The sequence below is a fragment of the Neoarius graeffei genome, chromosome 11 (assembly GCF_027579695.1).
Source record: "Neoarius graeffei isolate fNeoGra1 chromosome 11, fNeoGra1.pri, whole genome shotgun sequence".
Lineage (NCBI taxonomy): Eukaryota > Metazoa > Chordata > Actinopteri > Siluriformes > Ariidae > Neoarius > Neoarius graeffei.
Genome location: NC_083579.1, coordinates 54,143,036 through 54,169,978, shown reverse-complemented (window position 1 = coordinate 54,169,978; position 26,943 = coordinate 54,143,036). Strand labels below are relative to the sequence as shown.

General features: G+C 41.0%; 1 protein-coding gene across 6 annotated transcripts; it reads right to left on the bottom strand.

Annotated features, from left to right (window-relative positions):
- Positions 1-128: 128 nt before the first annotated feature.
- On the bottom strand, positions 129-24,048 carry zfyve28 (zinc finger, FYVE domain containing 28). Of its 6 annotated transcripts, XM_060934211.1 has the most exons (15): positions 23,661-24,048; positions 18,024-18,164; positions 15,066-15,203; positions 14,033-14,235; positions 12,990-13,079; positions 12,630-12,719; positions 12,376-12,477; positions 10,319-11,740; positions 9,991-10,083; positions 9,591-9,745; positions 4,828-4,944; positions 4,640-4,741; positions 4,118-4,221; positions 3,906-3,968; positions 129-213 (listed from the first exon to the last, which is right to left on the bottom strand). In XM_060934211.1, exons 1-15 carry the CDS (start codon positions 23,697-23,699, stop codon positions 151-153), a joined length of 2,922 nt encoding a protein of 973 aa, XP_060790194.1. In that variant the 5' UTR covers positions 23,700-24,048; the 3' UTR covers positions 129-150. The 6 variants fall into 6 exon arrangements, 4 of the variants coding, with proteins under 4 accessions (XP_060790194.1, XP_060790192.1, XP_060790193.1 ...); XM_060934209.1 differs by lacking the exon at positions 129-213 and having other exon boundaries at positions 917-3,968; XM_060934210.1 differs by lacking the exon at positions 129-213 and having other exon boundaries at positions 917-3,968; positions 9,591-9,742.
- Between the last annotated feature and the right edge of the window lie 2,895 nt (positions 24,049-26,943).

Below are 26,943 nucleotides of genomic sequence, written 5' to 3'. Positions count from 1 at the left end.
GAGCATGCAGAAACCAATTCAGCAAAAAAAACCATCACTAACCTACTAGAGAAGACTTACTGGTGCTGACTGTTTTCACTCTTTCCTTGACGCATACTCGTTCTGTATCTGAACCACAGAGGTCAGTCATTTCACTGGCACCTCCTTCAATCAGCACACCAATGAAGCAAATATCTCCAGCATGTCTGTAACAGGCATCCTTCTGCAGTGGCTCTGTGCTTGTAATGAAACAGCGTTTATTTTTAGATACTGAAGACCTTTGCCAATGCAGATACAACAAATGTTACCATGACAACCAGAGATAGCATGCTGTACCAAACCACCATGCTGTCAAGTCAGTTATGTGCAGCACCCAGCACGTTTCATGTCCTCATACCAATAGCATTTTTTCAACATCAGAGATTTATAGTTTCTACTGGGCCATTTTTATGGTTAAATGTTTAGTCAAGTAGACATTAATGAAGATGAAATTATATGGTGTGTTCATATGGGGGGGAAAAAATAGTCATTTTCAAAGCAACACAAACAGCCAAATCACTTTGTGTAAAAGAGAAATTACAAGATGAGAACTTAACAGGAGCGATAAACACAATTTCAAACCAAGTTTTCAACCGAACACAGCATGACCTCCTCAAATGTATATAATAATGAACATCCCCAAACTGATACAGGATGGGGAAAAAAAGGACAAGCTTATTTTTTAAAGGAAAAATGTCATTTATTACTTTCATTTGCATGACAAATACTCAATTTAAGACTTTGAAAAGCTCTCCTTTATGTCTTATTGAATTGAAACAGCCATTATAAAATAAAAACAAGCTTTGAATAAATATGGTGTACAATTCTCAGAGATCATTTATACAGGAAAAAAAACCCTTATTTGTACATTTATATATTATCATTTTTGTTCTTTGTAAAATAATTTTTTTTTTTACTTGAAATGCAAAAGAACTGCACAATTATTGAGGCCTGAGGATTGGTGGCAGGTAAAATTTAAAAAACTTTTTACACACCAGGTCAATAGCTAGATTTGCAAAGGGGAAAAAAAAAGCCTACCATGGGAAGATCTCAACTTTTGTTGTTGGTTTGCATTTTTAAATTTAAGTGTTTAAATCTTGAAAGATTAACTGTTCCCTAGCATCATGGCAAAATACAGTCATAGTCCTGAAGCGCAGCATTAACATTCGAAAGGAAGCAATATCATAAGGGAACCTAGTATACGGTTATCAAAAGAGTTTTAAATGTGCAGTCTTTTACATCTTTGAGTCTAGAAAACATAAGCTTCCTAATGCCATAGTTGCAACACAAACAACTGTATGCAATATTTTAGCAACAGTTTGTTCCCATGGACTCCATTAGCAGACAACTGGTTGCCCGTGCGTGGGAACAACAAAAAATGAAAATTAATAACTAATAAAATAATATAAGCATAAGGACTGAGCAGTTGAGAGGTACTACATTTTAAAGCTTTGAGTTAGCAGACACTGATGTACTACGTACACCGAGTACTGCTCTTAGAGGACCTCAAACATTGAGGATACCAGAAATGATGTCTAAAATAGCAGGACAAATTCAAGAGCTAATGTGGGCTGTTTATAGTGAGCATATGTACTGTTAACGTTACGTAAGCATTACAGAATTAGGCGTATTAAATCTCAAATATAATGTGGAATTGTTAACAGAATCTGAAACACTGATGTGAATACTAATATCCTAGTGTGTTCCCACTTCTGTAACTTGGTCAAATCTCAAAGCTTTATATAAGCACAGAGGTATAGGCAATGAGGTAAACTCTTAAAGAGTGAAGAACAAGAAGGCAACTGTATGAACTAGAATTTAAAAAAAAAAAAAAGTTTCTTATAAAGGAATGCTCTCAAAGTAAAGTGTTTGCAAACAAAAAATTAGTTTTGTTCAGAACCAATGGGATAAACATGGATAGCATTGTAATTTATAGACAGTTAACTTATGAACAATCATTCACTGATATTCACTGAGCCTTAAGTAGATAATTGTTTCAGTAAAAATACACAGGTGATTATGTTAAAAAAAAAAAATCATATTCAAAAAAAATATATAATTTATTTCAAACTTCAAAAGCAGCATGCTAATGTAATGCACGCATACTTGTCACTTATCTATGCCGACTCACATAAAATACTTTGTTTTGAAATAAATAAAAAAGCTCAATTCCACCTTACACTTGAATAGTTTTAGAGCAAACTTCGTAGCATCTTTAGTGCTTTTAGAAACAGCATTTTCTCTCATAATTTGTAATTCTCTCTCAATTAAAGTGACAAAACGATTGGCCGCCATTTTGCCGAGACACTCGAAGTGATTTCAGATTATTTCTCGATATTCCTCGACCAAATCAGTGCACAATTTTCTATAAAATCACCTGTGTATTTACACTAAAGAAGAATACATATAGCAAATTCCATATGTAAAGATCTAATAAAATTAATTATGGACATAAGATTGTAACAGCTTGCTGATAATGACAATTATGATTATATTTGACAGCTAAAGAGTCAAGCACAAAAAGTAAAAAAGTGCATTTTCCCATTAGTTAGAAAAAGAAAATGTGGAAATTATAAAGACACTAAATGCTGGGGCAATGAAGTGGTGTCTTAAAGCACATAATTGTAAAGTTTTTTTTTTTTTGGAAGTCAGACGGCTGAGGTTAAATGGTAAAATACTGAGAGGAAATCTGCTGAACAGATGAGGTAGGGGGTGGACTGTTCACTTCTACCAAAAGTAGTGCTCAGAGATTTACAGCACTGTGTAATGCCCAAATCAAATCATGTTTTCCCACGTCTGTTTTTTAATTGGGGCAAATGAGTGTGCTTAGAGAAGTGATCACCTCAGGAACTGCTAAGAAGCATGCAAAAGCTCAAAATCCATGTGATTACACTAAAAAAATATCCCAGATTGTACTAAGTTTTTGGAGGAAAGGCAGGAAAGACTTGTCTAAGAGAGTAGCTGAGGGATCAGACACTGCTGTGAAAGGCAATTATTTTCCAGTTTTGTAAATACTAATAGAAAAAAAAGCGCATCTATATGGTTACACATTCATTGCTATTCAAAGCATAAAAGAAGAATCTTATTTATTAGATACATAACCACTTCAGCATACTGTATATACATTGTTTTCAGCCATTCCATATTCTAAAGCCTCACTTTTATATTACAGAGAGCAGCATCTTTTCTTAAATAAAACTTTCTGAATAGTAATAAAAAGAATTCTTCAGTATGTTATGATGACCACATATTGACAATCAATGGTGCAAATAATGTTAATATTATTGTCGTTATACTTGTCACAGTTGCTCACGTGTTCGTCACGGTTTACATTCAGCAATGAATCTGAGCCCTATTGAACTTCGAACACTATTAAATCCCCATTCGCAAAAAAGACTAATAACATTTGAAAAACTAACTAATCACTGAAAGAGAATTCCTAAGACTGGACCTCTGATCACGATTCACTTCCGTCAAATCACTTCATGCTCTATTTAAGAAAATTACAGCAAATACTTTGGCGTCATTTCTTAATGTGCTTGATAATAAGCGTTTATTAACTTTAGATACTTTATGAATCAGTACTTCAAAGCTAATTTGTTATTTGCTCTGGGTTGCATCTCCAATATTGTAGTGTATCCAGATTTACATGTATATTTTTTTAGGTTAAATAAATATGTCTGTGCACATGCACAAACTCGACCAGTTTACTTGAAAAAATAAAAAGGTGTGCGCATCTTTTGCTAAACGTTCCCGTCTCTCTGCATGGTAAATGTGCTTGTGTCCATGTGTAATGGTGGTGCAAGGCAGCAATGCAGTCAAACACTAGTCCTGTCACTGTAGAAAGGTGTGACGTGAAACATGTAGCAGTGAGTGCACACTCTCACAGGCTTCATCTGACCATAGCGGGGTAATGGGGCCGAGTGTGAAGAGCAGCGGGAGCAGAAGATCTACAATAGACAGGACAGAGCTCACACAGTGCTCATACACAGACTCTATACATCACATGCATCGTTTATGCATAACATATCAAGCTTGATGCAGGTGTTCAACAATACATAGTAGGAGTGGGCGTCATGACTGGTGCGTGGTACTGTACCTTTCCACAGCTCCTACAGTGGTGCTTCCTCCGGATGACCGTGAAAGGAGCTTTACAGGCGATGCAGGAGTTACAGGCTTCATCTGGAACCCACTCAGGAGGGTCTAGGAAGGAAAAAAATATATAATAATAAACTATAAACCACGTGAGCTAAACATAAGAGAGATGCAGTTCAGCTACCATACTGATATAATATTAGCCACTAATTAAACTTGCACAGTACTTGCCAGTTTTCATTGTTATAGTAATGTTAATCCTAACTGCAGGTCCTCACGTGTATGAATTTGATTTATAATTAAAGATAAGGTTAAATGTGAGATTTTTAAAAACATACAGAATACATATCGAGTTAAGAATACATAATTTCACACTGAAGCAATCCAAATCAAAGAAAAATGTATTGGTATTGTTTTTTCATTACTGATGAAATACAATGGCTCCCGACGGTGGAAGACTTTCGTACTCTACTGTAATATCCTCTTACGCACGAAGATGGGTGGAAGATTATTACACACTACCGACCTTCGAACTGGCCGTTCCGTGCCTTTGCTGCGAGTTCCGATGAGGTCATGGTCTCTTGACAAAGGGCACAATCTTCTAATCCAGCGCTTCCTACTCTCGGTCCTGCAATGAAAAGATCAGTTAATAAATCATAGTGATATGAGGTACATAACCCAGATAAGGTTTTATTCATTCTGATGCTCGCTCACCTTTTTTCTGCTTCTCGTTGTCCCCTTGCTCACATTTTGTTGCCATAACCTCAAAAAGTGTCTTCAGGATGCTCCTCAGGTCACTTGCATAATTTGTTTGCAACTGATCAGCTACACCTGAAGACAAGGTAAGCAGACAGACAAAGGAGAGGAAAGAGAAAGAAAAAAAAAAGGGGGGGGGGGGGGGGAGTGAACCATCATTTAAAAAAAAAAAAAAGTGGTTTACTGATTTGGAGGAATCTGGGTGGCATGGTGGTGCAGTGGTTATCACGGTCGCCTCACAGCAAGAAGGTTCTGGGTTCAAGCCCAGTGGCTGGTGAGAGCCTTTCTGTGTGGAGTTTGCATGTTCTCCCCATGTCCATGTGGGTTTCCTCCGGTTTCCCCCCCACACAGGCATGCAGTTAGGTTAACTAGCTACTCTAAATTGTGAATGTGTGTGCGAATGGTTGTTTCCTAAGCCCAGATATGGGAGGGTTGTGGCAGGAAGAGCGTCCGGGGACCCGGGTTTGATTCCGACCCGAGGTCATTTCCCGATCCCTCCCCGTCTCTCTCTCCCGCTCATTTCCTGTCTCTACACTGTCCTATCCAATAATAAAGGTGAAAAAAAAAAGCCCCAAAAAAACCTATGCTCAAATTAATATGATCTGTGGATCAACAGAGTCCACATGGCAGCGACCCCACACACAAGTGGGACAAGCTAGAAGAAGTGAATGACTGATTTGCATGAACCCCATTACATTTGCTATAGAAATCTATGAACTGAAACTAAAACCCATTTCAGCATGACAGTGCACAGTCTATGATGATAGGGTTTGCCAAGGCTGGAGTGGAATCTCGCCTGCACAGAGCCCTGACCTCAACCTGACAGAACACCTTTGGGATGAACTGGAATCCCAACTGTACACCAGGCCTTTTAGCCTGACCTCAATAATTCTCTTGTGGCTGAAGGGGCAAATCCCCACAGTCATGCTCCAAAATTTAGTGAAAACACTTCCCGGAAGAGTGGAGGTTATTATAACAGCAAGGGTGTGTGTGTGTGTGTGTGCGCGCGTTTGGAAAGGGGTGTTCAATAAGCCCATCTGTTGGATGGTTAGGTGTCCACACGGTGCATGTTAAATTAATGTAGTATGCAACAACACCAGGTTTGATCTGGTTCCCAGTAAGAGTATAGAGATTAATGAACAATGAAGAGCACCAAGACTGTATTACTGCTTCTTGTACTAAATACAGTGGCACTTGAAAATTTGTGAACCCGCTCCCCAAGGACAAAGGGGGCATGGCGGTACCGAATCTGCAAGACTACTTCTATGCTGCACAGCTTAGGGCTGTAACTTGTTGGTGTAATAGAGAATATGTAGCTAGATGGAAGGATATAGAAATGAAGGTAGAGGCTAGCCCAGTACAAATATTAATAACTGATAGGGAATTGTTTAAGAGGGAAGAGGGATTGTTGGACCCAATAACTAAATTCACATTGGGGATTTGGTACTTGGTAGTGAGAAAGTATGGACTACAGACTGAAGCAAAGATTCTGAGGTGGATAACCCATGACAAGAGATTCAAACCAGGAATTAGTGATTGGGGCTTTGAGAGATGGGCATATAGGAGTATTACAGCAATATGCACACTAGTTGAGAGGGGGAAATGCAGAGTTTTCAGGCTTTAAGGGAGAAATTTTATGCGGAGGCAAACGAACTTTTTCGATATTTTCAGGTGAAGGATTATTATTTAAAGGAAATAAAGTTAGAAGAACCCAAAGAACAGAATATGATTATTAAAATAATGATAAATGCATATGAAGGGAGAAAATGTAGAGTAATCTCAGCTCTATACCAAGCTATAGGTGCCAGTGGGGATAATTCAACTGTCTATATTAAAGAAAAATGGGAAAAAGAGCTTGGAATAGAAATAACAGAAGATGACTGGTATAAAGTGTGCAAGGTTCAACACTCAGCCACTAGCTCCAGGGTATGGCGAGAATTTGGGTGGAAGAACATTATAAGGTTTTTCATAACGCCAAAGATTAAGGGGAGATACACACCAGATCAGAAATCATGTTGGAGGTTGTGTGGCCAAGTGGAGGCAGACCATACACATGTATTTTGGAAATGTCAAAAGATGGAGGGATACTGGGAGGGAGTCTGGAGTGTGCTGAGGGAGATTCTAGGATATGAGATACCTAAGACTTGTTTGGTATTATATCTGGGGAACATCCCACAAGAGGGGGTACAAGGGGAAGATAAATACCTGGTGAAAGTATTATTGGTGGCTAGCAGGAAGGCAATTCAAGGGCCTGGTATAAGGCAGACCCCCCAACTAGAGATCAGTGGCTGAGCATTGTGGAGGAGATTTATGATATGGAGAGGTTCACACATACCTTGAGAATGAGGGAGGAACAGTTTGAAAGGAAATGGGAGAAATGGAATTTACAGAAGGGGTAAGGATGATACCACTAGAAATTATAGTCATGACAACTGAACAAGACAGAATTGTTGCATTGTGACCGAATGGGAGGACCTATAAGCTGTTAATGGAAGGTTTTTTTTCTTTGTTGTTTGTTTTTTTGTGCATTATTGTATTTGAATGAAAAAATCCAATAAAAAAAGTTAAAGAGAAAATTTGTAAGCCCTTTAGAATTTTCTATATTTCTGCAGAAATAGGACCTAAAACGTCATCAGATTTTCAAACAAGTAGATAAAGAGAACCCAGCTAAACAAATGAGACAAAAATATTATACTTGGTCATTTATTTATTGAGGAAAATGATCCATTATTACATATCTGAGTGGCAAAAAGAATGTGAACTTTTGCTTTCAGTATCTGGTGTGACCCCCTTGTGCAGCAATAACTGCAACTAAATGTTTCCGGTAACTGTTGATCAGTCCTGCTTGGAGGAATTTTAGCCCATTCCTCCGTACAGAACAGCTTCAACTCTGGGATGTTGGTGGGTTTCCTCACATGAACTGCTTGCTTCAGGTCCTTCCACAACATTTCGATTGGATTAAGGTCAGGACTTTGATTTGGCCATTCCAAAACATTAACTTTCTTCTGAACGACTTGTATACTTAAGGTCACTGTCTTGCTGCATGACTCACCTTGTCTTGAGATTCAGTTCATGGACAGATGTCCTGACATTTTCCTTTAGAATTCGCTGGTAATTGTTCCATCAATGATGGCAAGCCGTCCTGGCCCAGATGCAGCAAAACAGGCCCAAACCATGATACTACCACCACCATGTTTCACAGATGGGATAAGATTCTTATGCTGGAATGCAGTGTTTTCCTTTCTCCAAACATAACGCTTCTCATTTAAACCAAAAAGTTCTATTTTGGTCTCATCCATCCACAAAACATTTTTCTAATAGCCTTCTGGTGTGTCCACGTGATCTTTAGCAAACTGCAGATGAGCAACAAATGTTCTTTTTGGAGAGCAGTGGCTTTCTCCTTGCAACCCTGCCATGCACACCACTGTTGTTCAGTGTTCTGATGGTGGACTCATGAACATTAACCAATGTGAGAGAGGCCTTCAGTTGCTTAGAAGTTACCCTGGGGTCCTTTGTGACCTTGCCGATTATTACACGCCTTGCTCTTGGAGTGATCTTTGTTGGTCGACCACTCCTGGGGAGGGTAACAATGGTCTTGAATTTCCTCCATTTGGACACAATCTGTCTGACTGCGGATTGGTGGAGTCCAAACTCTTTAGAGATGGTTTTGTAACCTTTTCCAGCCTGATGAGCATCAACAACGCTTTTTCTGAGGTCCTCAGAAATCTCCTTTGTTCTTGCCATGATACACTTCCACAAACACGTGTTGTGAAGATCAGACTTTGATAGATCCCTGTTCTTTAAATAAAACAGGGTGCCCACTCACACCTGATTGTCATCCCATTGATTGAAAACACCTGACTCGAATTTCACCTTCAAATTAACTGCTAATCCTAGAGGTTCACATACTTTTGCCACTCACAGATATGTAATATTGGATCATTTTCCTCAATAAATAAATGACCAAGTATAATATTTTTGTCTCATTCGTTTAACTGGGTTCTCTTTATCTACTTGTAGGACTTGTGTGAAAATCTGATGTTGTTTTCGGTCATATTTATGCAGAAACATAGAAAATTCTAAAGGGGTTCACAAACTTTCAAGCACCACTGTAGGGAATGGGCATTTTAGTCAAATTTTGAATTTGAACAAGTATTTGAAAAATATCCATAGTCCCCTCCAACAGTACTGGAACAGCCAACTCTATTGTTTTTGCTTTACACTGAGTTGGAGACAAATGATGAATATGATACGACATCAGAATTTCATCTCCTGATATTTAGATTTAGAGGTGTTAAACATGTAACTCACAATCTCTGGATGATAGGGTGAACGCTTTTCTTATCCCAAATATTGAATAATTAAAAATAGACACTCATCCTTGCCATCTCATGTAGACTCTGAGCTGTCACAAAGTTTTTATCGTTAGATCAGGCTACGTGCCCAATGATTTATGTACAGTGAACATTAGAATGGCCTGTGAACACAAAATGTAAGACCAGACCTTACACAACAGCTATAATATGAAAAAACACTATATACCAAGCTTTCATCAGTACAATTCTAATTTTGAAAAACCTATTTGACCTTCAACTTTATTATCTGTAAGTTTTATTTACAATTAGTCATTTGGCTGACACTTTTACCCAAAATAATTTACTTAAATAGGATACACCATACAAGTACAAATGTCAATGATTAAATTCAAAGCGAGCACTTACCTGATATGCAGACAAAAAGACGATGGATGAGGTCACTACTGCTATGGAAGCGTGCACGTATTTTGTTGTGAGAAACCAGTTTAGAAGCCTGCAGGGCCAGCTGAAGCTCCTGGTGATCGAGCTCCTCAGACATCTCAGAGCTGGTGGTCAAACTACTGATAGAATGGTTGAATGGAGAGACACAGAGAGAAGAAATATAAGCCTACAGGGCAAAAATGGACGTGTTCTGCGAAAGTGTAGACCACACATATAATAAAACATGGTACAGTTACACTTACAACCGCACTTTCAAACCCACAAACATTCTGTAGCATATTAGTCCAAAACACGAGACGGTGATGAACTAAAAATTAAGGTTTTGTCAACATTGCACTTTGGGCCAAAAACTATTTTAATTTACCTGGGGCTGCATGAACTGGACAGACTGCATGTGGTGACAGACACACTCTCACAATCACTGCTGCTGCCTGAACTGAGGGGGGATCCTTGTAAACTGCAGCCCACCATTCAAGGAATAGATGGAGTGGGAGGAGCAAAGGAAAATAATACAAAAACAACTGAATACGGATTCAATATTGAATTTTAAAATAAAAAAAAAGGCAGAAAGCAACAGTATTAAAATACAGGGAAACAAACAAAAAAAAAGATAAATTAAATAAAAATATAAAGGAAGAATAAATCTCTGCCTGTCCTTCTTGTGCTGCCTCTCTCATAACAAAGACACAAACCTGGAGCCATTTTTGCCGTCTTCTTTGGGCTGTTTCTCCTTTGCTGCTGAGCTAGCCATTACTCGGCTGGCTCTTTCCTGATAGGGGTATCCATCTCTTGATGCATTCTCTCCAGTGTCTCTGTGTGGGGACAGCTTGGAGCTATTGGCAAGGCACTTCTCACAACAGGGGGCATGAGGAAGCCTTCCTCTCGCTTGGTCCTCATCCTCCTCCCTCAGTTGTTGTTGGCCAGGTGGAGGTGGGATGGGCATAGGGGTATCCCCCTTCCCTGTGCCACAGGCATCCATTGCTGACTGGATAACAGTGCTTGTGATGGCAAGCTTGCACTTGCTAAACTCTAAATTCCCATCTCCTGTGGTGGTATCTGTGGAAGTGGGGTCATCATGGGCATCGACACATCCAGCAGTGCAGCACACACAAGAGTTGAGCAGGCGGTGAGCAGTTCCCTCGGTTGAGCGTGACAAAACCACCAACTCAGGTTGGTTTGGTGAGCGTGGGTTAAAGATCACAGTGGCTGAAAGTTTCATCCCGCCTGTTCGGTGAGCAATGACCTCTGCTGGCTCCCCCCCTTCCCCTTCCTCACCATCCAGCTGCCCTTCCCAGCCATTCACAAGTGGTAATGTTTCTGAGGTTCCTGCAGGTCCAGAAGAAAGGCACAGTTTATCCTGGCTGCTCTGATCAAACTCCTCATTTGATTGACAGGCCGTCATCCATCCATTGGAGGTGGAGTCACTTGTAGGCTCTGGCCTGATGGGCTTGAGGGATTTGAGGTTTACGATGGGAGAGACTCGTCGTCCCTGACGGCGTTCCCCTGAGCTAGTTTCAACATCTCCACCACTGCCCATGCTTTCCAAGTCGTCCATGAAGAAGACCCGCTCATCTTCCTCGTGTTGGGGGGCAGGAGCTCGTTGAGGAGAGTTTTCAGTGCTTGAGGGTGTGCTCGAGTCCCCTAGGCTGGAGCGCACACTAGATCCGTCCACGCTGGGCTGTTTTTTTCGGCGATAATAAGCTGGAGATGGCCTCTGGCTTGGGGGTGAGAGCAGTGTGGACATGTGGTCACCAACACGGTGTACCATCATGTTGAGCTGCTCAATCTCCTCTTCGTCATACTGCATGGAACATGCCAGGTCCACTTCAGTTTCCTCCTCTCCTTCACTTAGGACCTCCTGCTGTTCCTGGGGTTTCTCCCAAGCATCCTCCTCCTCACGCTGAGAGGAACACAGAGCCAGCTCTGTCACCCTCTCCACTTCCTTTTGCTCTTCTCTTTTCTGCGACTCCTCCACCTGACTCTTGGAGTTGCTAGAGGTAGCAGACTCCGGTGTAGAGGAGATGGGGTCTCCAGGAAACTCTCCATCCTGTGAGATACACAGATTCCTCTCCAGGGTTGTTAACTCCTCTTCTGTCAGAGTCTGCAACAGGTCCCTGCATCAACACCACAAAAACATAATTTTAAATTATGTTGTGCTATACTGTGATGAAAACAAGTGGCTAACCACTGAGCCTTATAAACCACACTGTTATTAGCACTATGAGAACAGCTAGTCTAGCTCTCGCAAACATCTTATTAAAAGGCTATGCAACAGAAGAAAGCTACACTCAAATAACTATGTACTATGTAGGTTAGCCAGTACATAGTTACAAATACAGGATTGCAATTACTCACTCATTATCTCTAGCCACTTTATCCTTCTACAGGGTCGCAGGCAAGCTGGAGCCTATCCCAGCTGACTACGGGCGAAAGGCGGGGTACACCCTGGACAAGTCGCCAGGTCAACACAGGGCTGACACATAGACACAGACAACCATTCACACTCACATTCACACCTACGGTCAATTTAGAGTCACCAGTTAACCTAACCTGCATGTCTTTGGACTGTGGGGGAAACCGGAGCACCCGGAGGAAACCCACGCGGACACGGGGAGAACATGCAAACTCCACACAGAAAGGCCCTCGCCGGCCCCGGGGCTCGGATTGCAATTACTGTAGCTTAATAATATCCAAGGGGGTTAAAACCTGTTTGGTTTTGTATTGGTTGGAAAACACTGAACACCCATACCTAATTTTCTTCAGTAATGTGCGAAAAGGTCGAAAGAGTTCGGACATGTCTTCTGGCTTGTTTTCCAGGTTAAGCGGTCCATCAGGATACACAACAAGTCCACTAACATCATGAACAAAATGAACAGAAATCAGAAACAATTTTTCTGAATTAAATATAAAGGGATTGTTCAGTTTAATCATTCATCTGGAATTGTGGGAGGAAAAAAAAATTTTTAAATAAATGGTAGTTACCGGAAAAGACAAATCACTTACCATACAATAGCTAGTCGGGGGATTGTAAACATGAGAGCAGGTTCATAATCATCAATCATGTCTTGTGTGAGATAGCCAAGCTTTAGGGCCCTTGAAATAGATATTACATTCAAAATTACTGGATTCAAATAGAACACCGGGTGTGAACCATGTACTGCCTGATCGTTTAAATTTTTCTCAAAACAAAGCCGAACCGACCACAACAGCAATAAACACTTTTGCACATTTCCAGCCAAAGCCTGGTTATCCATGTTTGCTTAGAAAGTTTCACAAGTAGAATAGGTTAAATATGAAAGGCAAAAATATTAAGATGTGTGTGACTTTGTAACTAAAACATTGATTTAGCTATCCGTCACTCACCTCTCTACAGTCTCACAGAAGAGCACAATGACCTCCTGCTGGACGTAGTACTCTTTAGGAGACTTTACAGGCACCATGGCTGATACATAACTGTAATACAACATAACCAGCAAGAAACAGATAAATTACCCCACAATACTGACAAAAACATGGACAATTATAATACCAATTACAATCGCTGTTATAGGACAATAATCAACTCTGGGATGCTGTTACCAACCCGAAGTATTTACATAAGTATTAATGACAGAACTATTAATAACAGCATGAAGTCTTTTACTCCTTTTATACCACAGCAAATTGCTGTTACTTTTTTTTTTTACTTAAGAAATTGCATGCTGTACTTTAACAGTTTTCTATTTATTTTGTGAAAAGTACTCTTTAAGCCAAAAAACACACAGCTTGTCATGTTACCAAGAAACTAAGAAGTGCAAAGTCCTCGGTCATAGACTCTTTTGTAACGAAAACTTAAAACATGCTGACAGCCGAGATTCCTTCTTGAAATGTAAAAAACAGCTTCTTATAGAAAACTGGAACATACGAATGATTACGTGCCTTTTTAAAAAAAAAAAAATCCATTCATTAGTCCAGTGTTTCCTCTACCATAATATTTGGGTAAAAAAAAAGCCCACACAGTGCAGTTCTACTGTAAAAATTGTTCTAATTATTGTTCTAAAATAAATGCGAAGACTTAAATATGACTCCTTTAACTGTTTGTTCAGGTCCAAATGCTCTGTAATAGGAGCCACAGGGAGGGGTCCTGAAAGGTTACCATCCTCATCCAGCACCCCAACCAGTAAACTTAGGGGAAATACTGTAGTGGGTTAGGATTATGTAGCTCGTCCACCATAGAAGCACTGGAGCCGAGTCGAATGAGAAATAGTGCTTTCATGCAAATCTGTGTTATGAATTTTATTTGAACAATCTGTTTTCATAGAAAATTTAATCAACACCTCCTACCAATTAGATTCAAGAATTCAATTGTGTTGTGGTAGACACAATGTTATTATAATATAATATTAAATCAGTGGAACAATGTGTACCTGAGCTCAAACTCAGCAAAAAGGCTGTCGAACTGGCGCAGTGCCTCCCTCATGCGCTCTGTGTAGAAGTTGAGGTCTCGCAGCGCTTGGTCACGGGTGATGTTGCGCACCTCCTCCAGACTGCGTGTCAAGTCTTTGGCCAGTGGACGCATCGCCATACTCTCGATCTCCCTGTTCATGATGATTGAGCCTGCTGCTAGACACTGGACAGAGAACCAGTGTTTTAAAAGTGCTATTCACTGAAAGAAGCACAACTTACAATGTTGAGTAATGGCACTACGGCTACCCCACAGCAGGCACTGCAACTCATTCAGCTAATTTTAATTAAATGCAACTTTCAAAAATGGTTCCAGTTCACTTTACAGACATTTTAGTGCGTTAATGAGCAAGTTTAGAGTATAGATAAACAAGAGTGCTCTGAGAGCACAATATCCCCCACTGGCAACTATGCCACAACTCTGGTAAAATGCGACTGAATTAAACACAATTGCAATGTGTATTACCGACATATAACAAAGAATCCTGTCGAGTTTCGTGAAATTCTTCCAAAAATTGTGAGGGGAGTTAATTTCAGAAGGTGAGTACCCTTCCCGGGACAGATGGACAGACATCGCCACGACATAATTTTACTTTGGGCCTTTCGGCCAGCGGGGGATAAAAATTGTGAGGGAAGTTGATTTCAGAAAGCAAGCACACCTTGATGAAATTGCCAAAGTACAAGTTTGCCAATAATCAAGGGCATAACTCTGGTAAAATCTGCCCAAATTAAACGAAATGTCAATATGCGTAGAATTGTCATATAACAAAGCTTTTTGCCAAGTTTGGTGAAATTCATCCACAAATTGAGAGAGGAGTTGATTTTGGAAGGTTGAGCACCCTTCCCGGGAGAGAGGGACAGACAGATGGACGGACATCACCATGACAATCCCCTTTCGGGCCTTTCAGCCAGCGGGGGATAAAAATATAACATCTTAGGACAGCAGATGTTCAAAACAAAAGAGGAGCAAAGAATCATCACATCACTTGAAAGTACCTCTGCCCCAAACCATAGCTGTCCTGCAAGGTTGTCATGGCGGATCTCTTCCGGAAATTTCACACAGAAGTCTCTGTTTGCTCGGTCTTCTGGTATACACTCATCCATGATCTGGTTTATGATATTCAGCACATTGTCCTGCAAAAGAGTAAAAGGAACACACAAAAAGTCAGCATAGTTATAATGAAGTTACCGAGTGTACAGTGGTGCTTGAAAGTTTGTGAACCCTTTAGAATTTTCTATATTTCTGCATACATATGACCTAAAACAACTGTGGGTGGTAGAAATGGGCAACTGGACTTGCTTGAAAATTCTTGAAAACGTTTCACCTCTCGTCCAAAAGGCTTCCTCAGTTCTGTCTGACTAATAGGGAGTATCAGATATTTATCTTCTCCTGGATCAGAATCAGAATCAGAATTCTGATGACCAGCTCATCTAAGGCCAAGTTTACATTAGACCGTATCTGTCTCGTTTTCTTCGCGGATGCACTGTCCGTTTACATTAAACTGCCTGGAAACGCCGGGAAACGGGAATCCGCCAGGGTCCACGTATTCAATCTAGATCGTGTCTGGTCCGGTGCTGTGTAAACATTGAGAATACGCGGATACGCTGTGCTGAGCTCTAGCTGGCGTCGTCATTGGACAACGTCACTGTGACATCCACCTTCCTGATTCGCTGGCGTTGGTCATGTGACGCGACTGCTGAAAAACGGCGCGGACTTCCGCCTTGTATCACCTTTCATTAAAGAGTATAAAAGTATGAAAATACTGCAAATACTGATGCAAATACTGCCCATTGTGTAGTTATGATTGTCTTTAGGCTTGCCATCCTTCCACTTGCAAGTGGTAAGTGACGCGCATGCCCGACATGCACTGGGATCACACACACAGCGGCTCGGTCCCGAATCACTGCTCGTGCGCTTCACTCGCGCGCTCTGTGAGCTGCGCAGGGCCGGAGTGCGCACCTTCCAGAGGGCACTCGCTGTTCAGGGCGGAGTGATTTGGAGCGCAGGATGCCTGCGGAGCCGAGCGTATCCGTGTATTGGTGTTGCTGTGTGCACGCAAATCGTGTATTGGTGTTGCTGTGTGCACACTAATCATTTTAAAAACGTTAATCTGATGATCCGCTGATACGGTCTAATATAAACTTGGCCTTAGATGAGCTGGTCATCAGAATTCTGATTCTGATCCAGGAGAAGATACTCCCTATTAGTCAGACAGAACTGAGGAAGCCTTTTGGACGAGAGGTGAAACGTTTTCAAGAATTTTCAAGCAAGTCCAGTTGCCCATTTCTACCACCCACAGTTTACTATGACCTGGATGATTGAGAATCTTCACAGACAAGACCTAAAACATCATCAGATTTTCACACAAGTCTTAAAAGTAGATAAAGAGAACCCAGTTAAACAAATGAGACAAAAATATTATTATACTTGGTCGTTTATTTATTGAGGAAAATGATCCAATATTACATATCTGTGAGTGGCAAAAGTATGTGAACCTTTGCTTTCAGTATCTGGTGTGACCCCCTTGTGCAGCAATAACTGCAACTAAACGTTTCCAGTAACTATTGATCAGTCCCGCACACTGGCTTGGAGGAATTTTAGCCCATTCCTCCGTACAGAACAGTTTCAACTCTGGGATGTTGGTGGGTGGGTTTCCTCACATGAACTGCTCGCTTCAGGTCCTTCAACAACATTTTGATTGGATTAAGGTCAGGACTTTGACTTGGCCATTCCAAAACATTAACTTTATTCTTCTTTAACCATTCTTTGGTAGAACGACTTGTGTGCTTAGGGTCGTTGTCTTGCTGCATGACCCACCTTCTCTTGAGATTCAGTTCATGGACAGATGTCCTGACATTTTCCTTTAGAATTCGCTGGTAATTGTTCCATCAATGATGGCAAAACGTCCTGGCCCAGATGCAGCAAAACAGGCCCAAACCATGATACTACCACCACCATGTTTCACAGATGGGATAAGATTCTTATGCTGGAATGCAGTGTTTTCCTTTCTCCAAACATAACGCTTCTCATTTAAACCAAAAAGTTCTATTTTGGTCTCATCCGTCCACAAAACATTTTTCCAATAGCCTTCTGGCTTGTCCACGTGATCTTTAGCAAACTGCAGACGAGCAGTAATGCTCTTTTTGGAGAGCAGTGGCTTTCTCCTGGCAACCCTGCCATGCACACCATTGTTGTTCAGTGTTCTCCTGATGGTGGACTCATGAACATTAGCCAATGTGAGAGAGGCCTTCAGTTGCTTAGAAGTTACCCTGGGGTCCTTTGTGACCTCACTGACTATTACACGCCTTGCTCTTGGAGTGATCTTATTGGTCGACCACTCCTGGGGAGGGTAACAATGGTCTTGAATTTCCTCCATTTGTACACAATCTGTCTGACTGTGGATTGGTGGAGTACAAACTCTTGAGAGATGGTTTTATAACCTTTTCCAGCCTGATGAGCATCAACAACGCTTTTTCTGAGGTCCTCAGAAATCTCCTTTGCTCGTGCCATGATACACTTCCTCAAACATGTGTTGTGAAGATCAGACTTTGATAGATCCCTGTTCTTTAAATAAAACAGGGTGCCCACTCACACCCGATTGTCATCCCATTGATTGAAAACACCTGACTAATTTCACCTTCAAATTAACTGCTAATCCTAGAGATTCACATACTTTTGCCACTCACAGATGTGTAATATTGGATCATTTTCCTCAATAAATAAATGAACAAGTATAATAATATTTTTGTCCCATTTGTTTAACTGGGTTCTCTTTATCTACTTTTAGGACTCGTGCGAAAATCTGATGTTTTAGGTCCTATTTCTGCAGAAATATAGAAAATTCTAAAGGGTTCACAAACTTTCAAGCACCACTGTATGTCTTATGTTAACACTGATTTTACATAAACACTACAGTGAGCCTCCTGCAGCCAGAAACAGATGGGACACTGGACCTGGCATGAGCGGAACTGGTTGACGAGCAGCGTGCATCTCTGAGGATCCTTCCTGCCATCCAGACTATCCAGCTCTGAGGCCACCTGATTCAGCTCTTCATCTGCATAGTAAAACTGGGCAAGTAGCTGAGGGTCCGACCTCTGCACCACATAACAGGAAGACAGATTGTCATGAAGCATTGAATGGAAAACTGAGCTACTTGGATGTCTGTGCATGTATTTGCATGAACAGTGACCACTGTCCATTGCTCAGTAATTGTATTATAGTGCTCAACATTCTTGAGGAGTTGAAGGCCACCCACTCAGTCAAAAAAAATGTGACCAGAAAGAAATACAGGCTGCTGTACGATGGTAGGAAATGATACCAAAACTGGAATCAAAAAGTGTATTGAACCACATTCAGCCCTTTGGCCTTCTTTTGCTACATTCCACATGCCACAAAGAACATTCTCCAGGCAGTGCATCGAAAGTTTGGGAGGGGCACGTTCCAGAGAGGATTCCAACAATCTTTCCACATCGCTGTGCCTCACACTAACCATAAGGCTTTATGATATGCTGTTCCTATTATTATGGTTTTCTGTGCTCTGCTATTAGGGTCACTGATTCATTCAGGCGCAGATTACGAAATCAAAAGAAGCGCTCAGGAAAAGTTTATGATCACCTAGAGACTGACACACTGATATTTTTGGCATAATTGTTCGCAATGTTTGGATCTGGTATTTTTCTCACAAGGAGAGCAACAGCATTTGTACAGTGCTCAGCGTAAATGAGTCCACCCCCTTTGAAAAGTAACATTTTAAATATCTCAATGAACACAATTTCCAAAATGTTGACAAGACAAAGTTTAATATAACATCTGTTTAACTTATAACGTGAAAGTAAGGTTAATCATATAACTTCGATTACACATTTTTCAGTTTTACTCAAATTAGGGTGGTGCAAAAATGAGTACACCCCACAACAAAAACTACTACATCTAGTACTTTGTATGGCCTCCATGATTTTTAATGACAGCACCAAGTCTTCTCGGCATGGAATGAACAAGTTGGCGACATTTTGCAACATCAATCTTTTTCCATTCTTCAGCAATGACCTCTTTTAGTGACTGGATGGAGAGTGATGCTCAACTTGTCTCTTCGGAATTCCCCAAAGAAAATAATTTCTTTACACCACAAAGGTGAAGGCTACGAGAAGATCAGCAAAGCTTTACTTATCAGTCAGAATACTGTAGCAAAAGTGGTACAAAAATTTAAGAAAGATGGAACTGCAACCATCTCACAGAGACGTCCAGGTCGTCCACGGAAGTTAACACCTCGACAGGAGCGTCTTCTGATGAGAAGGGTTAAAGAAAATCAGCATGCAAGTTCACTGCAGTTATCTAAAGAAGTAGAAAGCCAAACTGGGACGACTATTTCCCGTGACGCAATACGGCGTACACTGCAGAGAAATGGCATGCATGGATGCCGTCCACGAAAGAAGCCTCTCCTAAAGCCCAGGCACAAAAAAGCCCACCTAGAGTTTGCCAGGGCCCATGCTGACAAAGATGAAGACTACTGGGACTCTATACTCTGGAGTGATGAGACCAAGATAAATGTTTTTGGAACCGATGGCTTCAAAACTGTATGGTGTCGCAAAGGTGAGGAATACAAAGAAAAATGCATGGTGCCTACAGTGAAACATGGTGGTGGCGGTGTCCTTATGTGGGGCCGCATGAGTGCTGCTGGTGTCGCGGAGCTGCATTTCATTGACGGCATCATGAATTCACAGATGTATTGCTCTATACTGAAAGAGAAGATGCTACCATCACTCCGTGCACTTTTCCAACATGACTAAACACACATCTAAGGCCACTGTTGGATTTCCGAAGAAGAACAGGGTGAAAGTGATTCAGTGGCCAAGTATGTCTCCTGATCTGAACCCAATCGAACACCTATGGGGAATTCTGAAGAGACAAGTTGAGCATCACTCTCCATCCAGCCACTAAAAGAGGTCATTGTTGAAGAATGGAAAAAGATTGATGTTGCAAAATGTCGCCAACTTGTTCATTCCATGCCTAGAAGACTTGGTGCGGTCATTAAAAATCATGGAGGCCATACAAAGTACTAGATGTAGTAGTTTTTGTTGTGGGGTGTACTCATTTTTGCACCACCCTAATTTGAGTAAAACTGAAAAAAAATGTGCAATCTAAGTTTATATTATTCCTGTAATCTTACTTTCACGTTATAAGTTAAACAGATGTTATATTAAACTTGTCAACATTTTGGAAATTGTTTGTGTTCATTGAGCTATTGTTTAAAATGTTCCTTTTCAAAGGGGGTGGACTCATTTACGCTGAGCACTGTATATTTAGAACTGCATTTGTAAGCTGCATATGAACTGGTCTTGGTTATGGCACATGTTTGGCACACACACTGGTGTGGAGAGGTTAAGCTGATTTGCCCACCCAGCAGATCCCCTAGCTCTGCCATGCTCACTCAGCAAATATATACTTTAGCAGATTTAACCACCAAAGAATGACTGCTTTTCTTTCAAGTGGATTAACTAAAGAAAACGCATGCTTAGCACAGGATTCACAGAGGGAAAGTCACATTTCATCATTTGTTATCTCCTAGAGTGAATACCTTACATTACAAGCAAATACTGTATAATTACATACACCTCAGCCTGCTAGTGACACGAAAGACTTAGCAAATTTGTAGTTGATTTATTTTCTAATGTGACTGACCAACAGTCATTCTAAGGTTGCTGCTTTTTTGTTAGCTTTATCACACATCACAGTTTTAAAGCTATTCAGTACACAAAAATAGCTTGAGAATAACTTCTGATCTCAAGCAAACAACTCCAGGGCCGGTCAATAAACCTGGACTATTGGACTGTTGAAATATTGACCCAATAAAGGTTAATGGAGACTTGAAGAGTAAGGCTTGTTGCCTTTTTATCCTGGTATCATGTTCTTATTTCTAGTAAGTTGCACGACACATGGTTAGTCAGAACAGTGCTGTTAGAAGGATATCATATCACGGAGATGCAAAGTCAGAGCAAATTAGGCTACGCAATACAGACAAACATAAAGACTCACCCAAAGCTTTATTGAATTGTGCCAGACATTGAAAATTCACCAGTTAGAAGACTGTGCTAAAATTAAATCAGTGCTGATGGTAAGGGGTACGTTACTGCACTCTGAACTCCTACTGGAACTCTGGTGAGCCATTACACTGTTCAAGCTTCAACAAGATGCCCCTCAGAAATACCAATCGGCAAAACGTTCCTGATGTAATGCTACGATGAGGTCATTCTCTACAAGTCTATTCTTGGGATGTGATGCAAATTCTTTTACGGGATTCTACTTAAGCAGGAAGTTTAAGCAAAAATAGTGACATCCATCCAAGTCAGCACTCTAATAGCAAGCTCCTGCATGCTTGCACATGTAACAAATTCACAGCCTTTAATTAACCAATTACTAGAACAGGAGTTCTCGCTAAAACAATTTTCATCAAAACTCCAGAGCATTAGATCTACAGTCAGACGCTGAATTACTGGCACCCTTGGTAACGAAGAGCAAGAAGATTCTGCAGAAACATCCATTTGCCTGAATTATGAAGGTCAACACCAACTGATCTCATTTCTCATTCACGCCAAGAATGGTCACAAAACGTTAATAGTCAGAATGGCACTGCTCTGACTATTATGAAGTTCAACACCGATTTATCTCATTTCATGTGTGTATTCTTTAATCTTCATGTTAATGAATAACTGACGAAATGTGTCTTTGATCTCACCTCATATTTACATTCTAGTCAAACAAGACGCCTTGGATGACTGCCTGAGAGTAAGTAATTAAATAAGTAATGAGATAAGGTTCTCATTCATGCTTAGGATGGTCATGACATGTAGCTGTTATTTTCTGATTTGGAGACAAAGATGACTGTGTGTAATCCATGTGCTGGAACAGTACAGGACTCTTGCCCTTTCCTTGACCTGTTTCCACATAGCAAGTAACCTCAAAATAAACAAGTCTATGTTATAAGGTCATTCATCAGATGATTAAAAGATATTTAATGTGTATGAGACAATGCGTATGAGACAATGCATAGGACAAAAAAAAAAAAAAAGGGGAACATCTGAAAGCAACAGAGAGAGAACCAGTGTCATGCATCGTCCATCAACACCTCTACACTTTTCTTAAATGTTTTCTGAATTAGTTTTCTTTTTGGGACTGGAAAAAGGGCCTTTAGTTTCCATATTTTTTCCCCCACAAGAAGAGCCTACTTCAGCGACTGTGGGATTAACTGTACTTTATTAAAATGATCCTTGCTTTATTATTAAGAACCACAAGCAGGCTTTATTGACAAAGTGCACTGAAGCCATTGATCTCGCTGTACACATTTAAAAAAAAAAAGGTCTAAGATTTGAATAATTGGATTATGATCATCTGTACTGAAGGATCTGTGAAGTTTTGTTGTTGTTGTGGAGTGCTTGTTGTGGCCATAGACATTACACATTACAATAAGATAACGCAGACAAGGACATGCACGACACTCTTCTTCTTCTTCTGGCTGCTCCTGATTAGGGGTCGCCACAGCGGATCTTTCGTCTCCATTGCTCCCTGTCTTCCGCATCCTTCTCTACCACACCTGCCACTTTCATATCCTCTCTCACCGCATCCATGTATCTCCTCTTTGGCCTTCCTCGTTTTCCTGTGCCTGGCAGCTCCATCCTCAACATTCTCCTTCCAACATGCTCTGCATCTCTTCTCAGGATGTGCCCATACCATCTCAGTCTCATCTCTCTTAGCTTAATTCCCAAGCTCTCCACATGCGCTGTCCCTTATCCTGTCCAACCTTGTCACTCCAATCGCAAACCTTAACATCCTCAACTTTGCCTCCTGTCTCTTCGTTAAGGGTACGGTCTCCAATCCATACATCTTACATGTCTGTGAAGATCCTCAGTCATCCAGGTCATAGTAAACTGTGGGTGGTAAAGAGAGCAACTGGACTTGCTTGAAGACGTTTCACCTCTCATCCGAAAGGTTCTTGACAGCACTGAAGAAGCCTTCCGGATGAGAAGTGAAACGTCTTCAAGAATCTTCAAGCAAGTCCAGATGCTCTCTTTACCGCCCACAATTATACATCTTACCTTTCACTTTTATGTGGACATGCACGAGTAGTAAAAGGAATATCCATGATCTTGTAAGCACTGCACAGTCAGGATGTGTGACACTGACAGGACAGACCTGTGTGTACTGTAGTGCTGAGGATGAACTGAAGAGAACAGGACACAGTTTGCTGATGAGGAATTTACAGGACACTAGAGTGGGACTGAGGAGCCTGTAAACACCTCTCAAGCAGAACTCCACTAACCTACTGAATGTTGTGTTTTTCCTACATATAAATAAAGGCGAATGAGTCATTTTGGCGTAAAAGCAGAACAACCTTCCAGGTCTGTGAGGACACAGAAGAAGTTAGTTACTCAGGGTTTTGGTTTTTTTTTTTAACCTAAATGGTAAAAACATATGTCAGTAGACATGAAGACAAAATAATAAAACAGCAAAGCTTATAATATAGCTAATCCAGCTGCACTGTTAGCAAAGATACAGGCGTGATGTAATTTACTGCCCCAGGTTTGTGTCACACTTACCTTTGGCTTATACAGCCACTTTCGGAAGCGATTCATCATGGGGCTACCTGTCCAGCTTTACCACCCCTTTGTCCCCTGTGATGATATTAAACCCGGGCTGGGGAGTAGTGGAGCAGGTCGTGAACACCAGCCACTGGACAGCTAACTACCGCTAGCTAGCTCACACTACAGTAGCTATCTCACTTCAAACAACTCCGAGTCAAGCCGCTTAAACAAACACATTCAGTAAATCCAAGCAGTATGACTCCATTGCACACATGGACACACACAGCAGTACTGACGCCCAGTTGTTTTTCCTTTCTCATGACTGAGCTGAAGCAGGTACACGGCTCCACACAGCACAGCCCGCTGGCGAGCCAGAAACAGGAGCACAACTGCGGAAGTGGGATCAGACTGAAGCTCTGGACTTGACAAAAGTGTTTTTCCCACCGTTTTTCGACAAAATCCCGCCTCCAGCTCAGGGATTGGCTCGTAGCGTCCAGCAGTCTATTTTCTAATTGGCTGGTGTTTGCAAAACCGCTCTGTGAGTAAAAAACTATCCAATCTGATCACACGCCTGAAAATGGTCACAATGTTGGTGTCAAAAAAAGTCTTGTTCAAATGCCTCTATGTTAATATGAGATTGAGCTATTTATTTATTTATTTATTTATTTAATTTAAAAAAAAAATATATATATATATACACACTGCATAACCCTTTTTTTCCTGAGGAAAAAAAAAATTCGACACAGGTTAATATGACGTAATCTACAAGGAAGACTTAGCTTTGGGTAACGCCCCACTGTTGCTAGGCAACAGCAAATATCTACACAAGCACTTCCAGGCCTGGAGCGGAGAATTGAGCATTCGTTTAGCACAATATTTTCAAGGAGCAATAATTCAGACATAACCCGAACACTTTATGGGGTAAGTTAAATCAAATGTGTGTGCTGTTTACAAAGTTAAATAATTATGATATCATCATCAGAATTAGAATCAGAATTCAAAAGGCGTCAGTACGTCCTCACGTACAAGGACAGTGCTTTGGTGGCTGGTGCTTGACCAGGTAAGATAAAAGAATTGAAAAATAGACGAAAGTAGGAATATAAATAGAATATAAAAAAGTAGGAATCTAAAAGATGCAAATTTGGAAAAATAGACATGCAACCCCAATTCCAAAAAAAGTTGGGATGCTGTGTAAAACGTAAAAAACAGAATGCAATAATTGGCAAATAATGGAAGCCCTGTATTTCATTGAAAATAGTACAGAGACAACATATCAAATGTTGAGACAGACATTTTATTGTATTATGAAAAATATATACTTATTTTGAATTTGATGTCAGCAATATACTTCAGAAAAGTTGGGACAGGTGCAACAAAAGACTGAAAAAGTTGTGTAATGCTAAAAAAAAAAAATCTAATTTGGTGAATTGGCAACAGGTCAGTAACATGATTGAGTATAAAAAGAGCATCCCAGAGAGGCTGAGTCTTTCAGAAGTAAAGATGGGGAGGGGTTCACTGCTCTGTGAAAGATTGGGTAAACAGTGCAATAATTTAAGAATAATGTTCCTCAATGTAAAATTACAAAGAATTTGTGGCTCACATTATCTATGGTACATAATATCGTTTAATGATTCAGAGAATCGGGGCAGCACGGTGGTGGAGTGGTTAGCATTATTGTCTCACAGCAAGAAGGTCCTGGGTTCGAGCCCAGCGGCCGGCGAGGGCCTTTCTGCATGGAGTTTGCATGTTTTCACCATGTGCTCCGGTTTCCCCCACAGTCCAAAGACATGCAGGTTAGGCTAATTGGTGGCTCTAAATTGACTGTAGGTGTGAATGCGAGTGTGAATGGTCGTTTGTCTCTGTGTGTCAGCCCTGCAATGACCTGGAGACTTGTCCAGGGTGTACCCCGCCTTTCGTCCGTAGTCAGCTGGGATGGGCTCCAGCTTGCCTGCGACCCTGTAGAACAGGATAAAGCGGTTAGAGATAATGAGATGAGATGAGACATCATCTATGGTGCATAATATCATTTAATGATTCAGAGAATCGGGGCAGCACGGTGGTGGAGTGGTTAGCATTATTGCCTCACAGCAAGAAGGTCCTGGGTTCGAGCCTAGCAGCCAGCGAGGGCCTTTCTGCATGGAGTTTGCATGTTTTCCCCATGTGCTCCGGTTTCCCCCACAGTCCAAAGACATGCAGGTTAGGTTAATCGGTGGCTCTAAATTGACCGTAGGTGTGAATGTGAGTGTGAATGGTCGTTTGTCTCTGTGTGTCAGCCCTGCGATGACCTGGCGACTTGTCCAGGGCGTACCCCGCCTCTCACCCATAGTCAGCTGGGATAGGCTCCAGCTTGCCTGCGACCCTGTAGAACAGGATAAGCGGCTACAGATAATGGATGGATTCAGAGAATCTGGAGAAATCTCTGTATGCAAGAGACAAGGCCGAAAACTGACACTGGATGCCTGTGATCTTCAGGCCCACAGGCGACATTGCATTAAAAGCAGACATGTGTCTGTAGTTTAAATCACTGCATGGGCTCAGGAACATTTCAGAAAACCATCACCTGTGAAAACAGTTCATTACTGAATCCACAAATGCAAGTTAAAACCAAATATAAACAATATCCAGAAACACTGCCACCTTCTCTGGGCCTGAGCTCTTTTATGAGGTGCAGTGGAAAATTTTCCCGAGGTCTGATGAATCAAAAGTAGAAATTCTTTTTAGAAATCATTGACACCACGTCCTCCAAGCTAAAGAGGAGAGGGACCATCCATCTTGTTATCAGTGCACAATTCAGAAGCCAGCATCTGTGATGGTATGAGGGGGCATTAGTCCACATGACATGGGTAGCTTGTACATCTGGGAAGGTATCATTACTACTGAATGATATATACACGTTTCAGAGCAATATGCTGCCATCCAGACAAAATCTTTTTCACAGAAGGCCTTCCTTCTTTCAGCAAGACAATGCCAAACTGCTTTCTGCACATATTAAAACTACATGGCTCCATAGTAAAAGTGTCCGGGTGCTAAACTGGCCTGCTTGCAGTCCCGATCTGTCTCCCTTTTAAAACATTTGTCACATTATGAAGTGCAAAATATGACAAAGACCCCGAACTGTTGAGCAACTGAAATTGTATATCAGGCAAGAATGGGGCATTTCTTTTTCAAAACTACAGCAATTGGTCTCCTCAGTTCCCAGAGTGTTGTTAAAAGTAGAGGTGATGCAACACAGTGGGAAACATGCCCCTGTCCCAACTTTTTTGAAATGTGCTGCTGACATCAAATTTGAAATGAGCAT

Coding starts and splice junctions, on each gene's coding strand:
- zfyve28 (XM_060934209.1), bottom strand. CDS start 23,699: ATGATGAATCGCTTCCGAAAGTGGCTGTATAAGCCAAAG. Junction 18,165..23,660: donor AGTGGCTGTATAAGCCAAAG/GTAAGTGTGACA, acceptor TATGTGGTGCAG/AGGTCGGACCCTCAGCTACT. Junction 15,204..18,023: donor ACCAGTTCCGCTCATGCCAG/GTCCAGTGTCCC, acceptor ACTCTTTTGCAG/GACAATGTGCTGAATATCAT.